Genomic DNA, 8,928 nt, shown 5'->3' with positions numbered 1-8,928 from the left:
TCTTTAAACATGAAAAATGAAATGTTGTTTAGCTGATTAGGATTAACATGATGTTGGTCATAGCATGAAAGAGAACACAGAAGCAGTGGATGGTGGAATCAGTGGAGAAATTTCCCTACAACTTTCACAGAAGTCCTTCTGTGAGTGTGGCCGTGTGGGCTTGCATAGACTTACCACCTGGTGAAACAAGCGGTGAGCAGTCCTGCTTCAGCTCTTACGCTGAGAGTCACTCCGTTACATATTCAGAGGTCTGAGACGTAGGAGACTATATTCTGTGTCACCTTTGTGGCTTACATCTTTTGTAGTCTCATTTATCATCATGAATGTTGTGGATGCAGGGTCCTTCATTCACAGTGGGATTCACCAGGGGATCATCATATCTCACAGTTCGGGGCTTCACACAGCCTCCTCCTCTGTCCTCAGAGCATCTCACTGTGGAGTCTATACCAGTGTTGTGTTTGGACATTTAAATCCAAACACTTATGGAAGCCCGACCTTTGTCGTCCAGCAAGTTGATCTGCTTTGTTATCCTATTCTTTTTTTTTTTTTAATTTAATTAATTTTAATTGAAAAGCCCTTGGTTTGCAATGCTGTGCTACTGTTAGCTGTACAGAAACGTGAATTATTTATACATTTGTTGTTATTTAATCACCTAGTCATGCCCCACTCTTTGTATCCTATGGACTATAGCTTGCCTGACTCCTCTGTCCTTTGGATTTTCCAGGCAAGAATACTGGTGTGGGCTACCATTTCCTACTCCATGGGATCTTCCCCTCCCAGGGGTAGAACCCGCCTCCACTGTGTCTCCTGCATTGGCAGGCAGATTCTTGACTTCTGAGTCCCCTGGAAAGCCCTCAGTAAATGTGTAAATGTAGGTAAATGTATATACTGTTTTACATTCTTGTTCTTATGAGTCATTTCAAGACATTGAGTATAGTTCTCTGTGCTCTCCAGTTGGTCTTTGTCATTTATGTTATATATTTTAGTGTCTATCTGTTCATCTCAAGCTCCTAATTTATCCCTTAACCAATTCCCCTTTGGTAACCATTACTTTTGTCTGTGTTTAAGATTCTATTTCTGTTCTATAAATAGTTTATTTGCATCATATTTTACATCCCCTACAGAATTGATAGCATATAGCATTTGCCTTTCATTTTCTGACTTACTTCACTTAGTAAGATCATGTCTAGGTCCATCCATGTTGCTGTAAATGGCATTATTTCATTCTTTTTCATGGCTGAGTAATATTCCATAGTGTATGTATACCATTTTTTAAAAAATATAAACTTATTTATTTTAATTGGAGGCTAATTACTTTACAATATTGTATTGGTTTTGCCAAACATTGGCATGAATCCACCACGGGTGTAAACACTTGTATACCATTCTTAAAGAAGTACAACCCCACACCCCCAAAAAAGTGTGAACCTAGTGAGAAAAAGCTCAGTTTTGTTTGTGTCACATGTCTACTCACCCAGCTGATGCTGTCTGTTCTCATGGAGGACAGTCGTCTGAAAGAGAATGAATAAGGGGACAGGTGACCATTGACACGCCTGTTTCAAAGGATTATTTCAAAGTAGCTTTTATAACAGATGTCTCTGCCAATAGGAAACTTCACTTGAATGTCCTAGTGATGTGTTTTCATTTCGGATACCTGCTGTCCTCTGGGGCTTTACCTGTTTCAATGGCATTTTCTATATTTTCTCTTGGAATCCCCCTTTCACTGTTCAGTTCCTCATACTTCTGAAATTCTTCCTGAGTGTAACTGCCTCCTTTGGCTGGATTTCATAGAAAACAGGGCAGAAGAGGTGTGCGTTAGAATCTTTCATAGGTTATAGTCACCTGGCTCATACCTGTAGTGCTTGGTAAGTCTCACCATAGACATTGCCCTCCACCATCACTTAAACTCTGCTCCCCAGGTATTTTTCTGCAGACATGCCCGAGTGTGCACACAGGTTGTCAGATGGGTCCATGGGGGTAAAGTCCACATAATTAACATGTTATCATGTTCCAGTTCTCAAAACTAGTGAGTAAACTACAGATCATTCGCATGTGAGCTTAAGCATGCCCCAGTGAGGTGCAGTCCTTCGTGGCACATCGGAGAAGGTCATGGTGGGTCTGAGACTCAGAATTCCTCCCAGCACTAACACTTCCTGTCCACTTTGTCTGCATCCTAGACTTCTGTCCCTGGGGTTTTAATGAACCCTCATGAAATGAATGGAGAGGGGAACGATTTGGAATTTTCAGAAGCACACTAATCCCATTGAGACCCTGTAGGACTTTATGTTCCTTGCCCCACCCACGATGTCTTCAGCTGCCTTTTGTCTATGAAAGATTTTAGTCAAAAAATAAGTTTATTCAGAATATTGAGAACATGGGATAGCTGCGGAAAACAGTTAAATTAGACGATAAAATGTAGTCATGAAGCATAGACAAGGACCTGTAGTTCCTCCCCAAGGGTAGTAATATTATTCTGGGTCATAGCCCGAGATCTGTCTCATGAACACTGAAACCCCTACCTGTTGGACAAGTTAAATACATGTTGATTAGACCTGCCACGATTCAGAGAATTGAAGTCAAGGAAATGGGAATAAAGTGACCTTTGGACTGATGATTAACTGTGCCAAAAACAATTAAGATGATTCTGTTCACACCACTGTTGACCAATTACAAAAAGATTGTTTTAGCTGCCTGCTGTTTTTTTCAAGGGGTCCTCTCCCTCTGTTTATAAATTTCTTGCCCCTCTGGTTTCCATTTGTGGGGTGGGACAGTCAGCCTTTGGACCGAAGACCACCCATGCCCCAGTTGCCGGCATCTGAATGAAAGCAGATATTCCTTTCTATGAAGCTGGCCTCTTATTTGGCTTTTGAGTGACAGCCAGCAGGACCCCACTTTTGGTAACACCACCACTCATGCCACTCAGGGAAGAACTCAGGCTTTGTCAGTCTCAGAGACCAGACTCAATCTTCAGCCACCCACAACGTGCATATAGTACCAGAAAGGATAATGGGACATGTCCGTGAACCCAGGGAATTGGTCGGATGGCAGAACGACTGACATTCCTGACTACTCTTCCTCTGCAGACTTCAATGTGATCCTGAGGTGTTTGCAGAGCATTGGGTTCAGGTCTCAGGAAGTGAACAAAGAAGAAAGCATTTGTGGTGGAGATGAATACAGTCATGGCTGGAACCTGTGAGTCGTCTAAACTCAGAATTAAATCTTGATTCCATCTGGTGTGAGGATCCCGCAACTCCGTTGTGTGATACATGGCAAGGAACTCATGGACCATCCTAGAATATTTTCCTTGGATCTCTGGGGTAAGTGTATTTCATTTTTAAAAAAGCCATCTGATAGAATCCCCAGTGGATACATTTCCTCATCTTTCCAGCAGACAACCTTTCTGCATCCCTGACTCGTGCACATGAAGTCTGAATTCTCCCGTGTGAACACACGTCAGGTCCAGTGTGTTCCATATAAGGTGCTGTGCTTAATCGCCCAGTAGATTCAATTCTTTGCGACCCCATGGACTCTAGCCTGCCAGTCTCCTCTGTCCATGGCGATTTTCCAGGCAAGAATATTGGAGTAGGTTGCTATGCCCACCTCCAGGGGATATCCCCAATGCAGGGATCGAACCCAGGTCTCCCACATTGCAGGCAGATTCCTTACCATCTGAGCCAGCTTGAAAGCCCTAATGTAAGCTATGTGTTTACCTCTCTCCTTACTATAAAAATATTGATCATATGAACACATCTACTTAGTTTTGGTTAACGTAAAGTACATACCGACGCCTTTAGTTATTTTTGTGATCTTCTCTCCATCATTATTTTCAATATAAACTACCAGCATGTTTTCTGATGCATGAATCAGTTGCAAAACATTTGTACCCGCGACTGTGAAAGAAAAAAAAAAATCAAATTTCACTCTGATTATTTGCTTTCCTTTCTAATGAACATGTCTTATACTTCACACGCTATTGTCCGTCTTCCCTCTAGTTGTCATCTCTGTCTCATTGACATTTGTAGTGGTCTCTTGTTAGAGCCAGTTATGACAGGCAGCCAACTAGGAAAGCTTTCTCCACACCCCTTTCTCCTGAAGATAATTAAGACGTCTAGTCTTCTAAGCTGTGCAACCTGTGAATGATAGCAAAGTTTCTTATTGCAACCATCCTGGGTGTTGAACCTCAACCACCTCATACCAGCTCACAAGAGCTGACTGTTCAATTTTTAGAAATTTTGTGACCCAGTTTACAAGTACAGTCATGGGTAGAAGGGAATTCTAGAAATTCAAATGAATAATGTTAATATGAAAGTTAATGTATCTTCCAGAGTTATTTCCTAGTACAAGAGATAATTAAACAGGTACAAATTAGTCTGTTGCCAAATGTTGGACATATATACTCTGAAATCACTGCAGGATAACTCCTGTCACTGCCTGTCCACATTTGAATTTTTTTTTTTCACATTTGAAATTAAAGTAAATGAATCAGACCAAGATTAGGGTGCTTTGCTGTACATTTTTTCCTTGAAATAAAATATAGGGACATATGATCACTTAATATAATATTACAGAATTGATATTAAGATTTGAGAATTATTTCCTTTTATTTTCAACTACTGAGTTCAGTTCAGTTAGAAGTCTATATTAATGCCCATTTAAAATTTTGTATTTCTATTCATATTTGACACTTAGTTCTCCTTATTTTAAACTGTAGAGATAGAAGTCTATGCTAAAGTCCCATTCAAATTTTGTAAAAATCAGTTTGAAATTTTTCCTCTTAATTTAAGTTTCTCATTTGGAGCTTTAAATTAATCATGTTCTACTTACTAAACTTGCTAATAAAGAACTATAGATATTTAAAAATTTCTTAAAGCAAATTTGTTTGTGTAGGTCAAATGAAACATAGAACAATGTAGGAAAGAGTGATTATATTCTTAGGGAGTTTCTTGCACTTCCTCATGTCCAAGGAACACAAGGAATCCACATTCTGGGGCTTCTTCTCAGAGACCATCAGTGGAAACATTCTACCCTTGGACCTCATCCTGGTGTTGTGGGACAGTATTGATTCCTGAAAATTTAAATGGCTTTTCCAAGTTTCCCTTGGTAATGAGTAGAGGGAATAGTTCACCCATTCCGACATCTAGTTGTCTTGAATGGAACCAAGACGATCTATCTGAACACGTTTCATGTGATAACCCATTGGTAAAGCTCATATACTCACATTCTATGAAGTAAACATCTCCTTCTTGTTTCTTTGCCACTTCATGGAATAACTGGCATGTCCCGTCAAGCCTGAAAAACAGACAAGAAACTCCTCCCTCACCATCCACGCCCCAGTACTTGAGGACACCCTTCTGCACGTAGAGTTCACACACTCAGCTCCACAGCCATGACCCACACCTTTCCCTGCACCCCATGTCGGAAGTCAACAGCCTCCTTGTTTTCAGTTGGGTCAGAGTGTACTTACTTGACATAAAATGTAAGTGAGAGGTATTCACAGCCATCAGTACATTCAATCCGACGATAGAGACACCTCAGCGGACCCCCTTCCACAATCTTCTCCTTGTTATCTGCAGCTACGTAAATGGTGCGCCACTCTCCTTTAACCTAAGAAGGAAGGTCTCCATAAACTCCAGTCAGACTCTTTTCTGGTTACTCACCAGTATACAGCAACATCTTTGCCTCTGCACTTACCACAGAAGAGAAGTAAATTGAATCTCATTAAGCAAAGAATAGTTCTACCCCCTACTTTGTTGAATAACATGACATGAATTCATGATTCCTATTTGAGCAGAAAGCTTCGAATTCAGAGAATTTTGCACAGAAGTCAGAGTTTTTAGAAATAGCTAAAAGAAAGCCAATAAAGACTGTGATGGTTCATAACTTTCTGAATGATCACGTTAGACTTTCTTCTTCTTCTTTTTTTTTTTACCAACAGAGAAATAACCACCACAACAAAAATACAAAGAACAGCTCATGTAGTTAATGGACCGTGGTATGTAAACAGTCTGGTCACACATAGAAACACAAATCTCTGTGTCACATGCACACACAACCTCAGAGACACACCTATGCAAACACACACACACACACACTCAAACAAGCAAGACCTTCTAGCAGATCAGCTCATTCTGGGTACCTGTGAGGCGTCTATCCCAGCTGGAGTTTCCTGGGCGGCACAAACCAGTACAAGGACAAGACTCAGCAACACAACCTTCATCTTGTGACTCTCGTATTGCTCCTTCTAGACAAGCTGAGAACGCCCCAGTTGTTGGAGAAAATGTGAATTGGTTCTACTTTTTATAGGATACGCCTCTTGGCAGAATACATATTGATCAAACTGTGGTTGATCACAAGACTTTAGTTCCATAGATATCACTATCTGACATCCTGTTTGGCAGCTGAGCTTTTTGGCATTCTGTGCTTCTTATGAAACTCCTGTGTTATTTCTTTCACATTGAACAGATCTTCTAAAGCTTATTTTCTAAAACTGAAGCTGGCACTGTCCGTTTTAAGAAGATAAATATGTGGTGTCTCTAGCAGGAATCAGTTATCAGGGCATTCTTCAGAGGGCTATTTTTTTTTAATACTTAAACTGAAGTATAATTGATGTATAGTTTTTTTGTTGTTGTTGTTATGGGGTATCATGTAGATACTCATAATTTATTTCTCTTTCTAATGTTGCAAAAATATTGGCTTTTTAATTCCCTATTTTATACAGTATATTTTTCTACACTATTTATTTTCTACATAGTAGTTTGTACTTCTTATTGCACGCCTCCTGTCTTAACCCACCACTTTCCATCATTCCACTCATCACCATTGGTTTGGTCTCTCTGTGTCTGCTCCTTTATTCTTATATTCACACGTGTGTTTCATTTTTTCCAATTTCACATATAAGTGATATCATACAGTATTTGTCTTTCTGCCTCTGACTTTTTTCACTTAGCATAATGCCCTCAAAGACCATCCATGCTGTTGCAAATTTCACATTTTTATAGTTGACAAGTATTCCATTGATTTGTGTATGATACAGATGTGTGTGTGTGTGTATATATATATATATATGGATCCATATAAGTGTATATATATACACATATACAAATATATATGTATACTTATATACATTATCCATATATACTTAAATACATATATATGTGTATATATATATACACATACACAAGTATTGCACTGATTCATGTATCATACACACACACATAAATGTGTGTGTATATATACATATATATATATATATACACATATCGGAGAAGGCAATGGCAAGCCACTCCAGTACTGTTGCCTAGAAAATCCCATGGACAGAGGAGCCTGGTAGGCTGCAGTCCATGGGGCCTCGAAGAGTCGGACGCGACTAAGCGACTTCACTTTCACTTTTCACTTTCACACATTGGAAAAGGAAATGGCAACCCACTCCAGTGTTCTTGCCTGGAGAATCCCAGGGACGGGGGAGCCTGGAGGGCTGCCGTCTATGGGATCACACAGAGTCGAACACGACTGAAGTGACTTAGCAGCAGCAGCATATACACATATATATATTTACAAATGCACATGTATTCCATGTATTTGTATGGATACACATAGGGGTGTGTGTGTACATATATATCATATATATAAAAACATATATATACACGCACGAGTATTCCACTGTATTTGTGTGTGAGACACACATATGTGTATTTGTATGTGTGTGTGTATATATATGTATACACATATATGCACCTGTATTCTCTGTCTTCTTTGGGCTCCCCAGGTGGCACTAAAGGTAAAGAATCCACCTGCCAATGCAAGAGATGGGTATAGATTCAATCCCTGAGTCGGGAAGATACCCTGGGAAGGAAGTGGCAACCCACTGCAGCATTCTTGCCTGGAGAATCCCATGGATGGAGGGATCTGTGATGTCCAGTCCCTGGGGTCACAAGTGTTGGACAAGACTTAGTGCATAAACCATCATTACCATGGTTTCTTTATATTTTTATTTAAATTTAATGAAATATTTTCAATGGGAGCAAATTCTCATCTTCTACCCTGCTCAAGGATCCTTCCCAAATTCGTTATTCCAATTTCATTTTGCCTTTAATGTATCACCTAGTCTGACTACAGCGTGTCAGATCGCTCTTTTATATGTAGCCCCGACACTAAGATTCAGGCTCTTTCAACCATCATCGTGTCTGTCCACGAATCAGGCAAAGTAGATTAAAGAAACCAAGGGCATTCGCTCTCTAAATGACACTCATTTGGGCAGTTTGCTTCCATGACGTCACCAGTACTATGATGATCATGTTCATGATAAGAAAGTAGATGACTGGAACCTGATTAGAGATATAAAATACAGAAACTGACCTAGACCATTTTGATTTGATTTGGTTTTGATTTGATGTTATTGAACTGAACGCTATGGCTGAACTGAAAGATCAGTTTTTAAAACTCTTGTTTGAGATATAACTGATACACAACAAAAACTCACGTATTTCAGATTGTACAGTTGATAAACTTTTTTATTTTCTAAAATTTTAATTGGAGTCTAATTAAAATATTGTATTGATTTTGCCGTACATTGACATGAATCTGCCCCGGGTGTACATGTGTTCCCCATCTTGAAGCTCCCTCCACCTCCGTCCACATAGCATCCCTCTGGGTCATCCCAGTGCACCAGCCCCGAGCATCCTGTATCATGCATCGAACCTGGACTGGTGATTCGTTTCACATATGATAATATACATGTTTCAATGCCATTCTCCCAAATCATCCCACCCTCACCCTCTCCCACAGAATCCAAAAGACTGTTCTATACACCTGTGTCTCTATTACTGTCTCATATACAGGGTTATCATTATCATCTTTCTAGATTCCATATATATGCGTTAGTATACTGTATTGTTGTTTTTCTTTCTGGCTTACTTCACTCCGTATCAT

The 8,928-nt window shown here is 39.8% G+C and overlaps 1 protein-coding gene across 1 annotated transcript; it reads right to left on the bottom strand.

The window, feature by feature from the left end:
• Nucleotides 1–1,474: 1,474 nt before the first annotated feature.
• On the bottom strand, nt 1,475–6,265 carry LOC148773040 (allergen Bos d 2-like). The gene is made up of 6 exons (XM_088834543.1): nt 6,137–6,265; nt 5,465–5,604; nt 5,219–5,289; nt 3,783–3,890; nt 1,677–1,778; nt 1,475–1,511 (listed from the first exon to the last, which is right to left on the bottom strand). Exons 1-6 carry the CDS (start codon nt 6,215–6,217, stop codon nt 1,495–1,497), a joined length of 519 nt encoding a protein of 172 aa, XP_088690669.1. The 5' UTR covers nt 6,218–6,265; the 3' UTR covers nt 1,475–1,494.
• Nucleotides 6,266–8,928: the final 2,663 nt, after the last annotated feature.

This window comes from Moschus berezovskii, chromosome Y (assembly GCF_049115385.1).
Source record: "Moschus berezovskii isolate FMDL1 chromosome Y, NW_MosBer_1.0, whole genome shotgun sequence".
Lineage (NCBI taxonomy): Eukaryota > Metazoa > Chordata > Mammalia > Artiodactyla > Moschidae > Moschus > Moschus berezovskii.
This window is presented reverse-complemented; position numbering and strand designations above follow the sequence as displayed.

Excerpts from the sequence above, each read along its gene's own strand:
- LOC148773040 (XM_088834543.1), bottom strand. The coding sequence starts at position 6,217 with ATGAAGGTTGTGTTGCTGAGTCTTGTCCTTGTACTGGTTTGTGCCGCC. Across the intron at positions 5,290-5,464 it reads TCACTTACATTTTATGTCAA|GCTTGACGGGACATGCCAGT; the intron begins GTAAGTACACTC and ends TCTGTTTTTCAG. Across the intron at positions 1,779-3,782 it reads AAAAATAACTAAAGGCGTCG|CCAAAGGAGGCAGTTACACT; the intron begins GTATGTACTTTA and ends TATGAAATCCAG.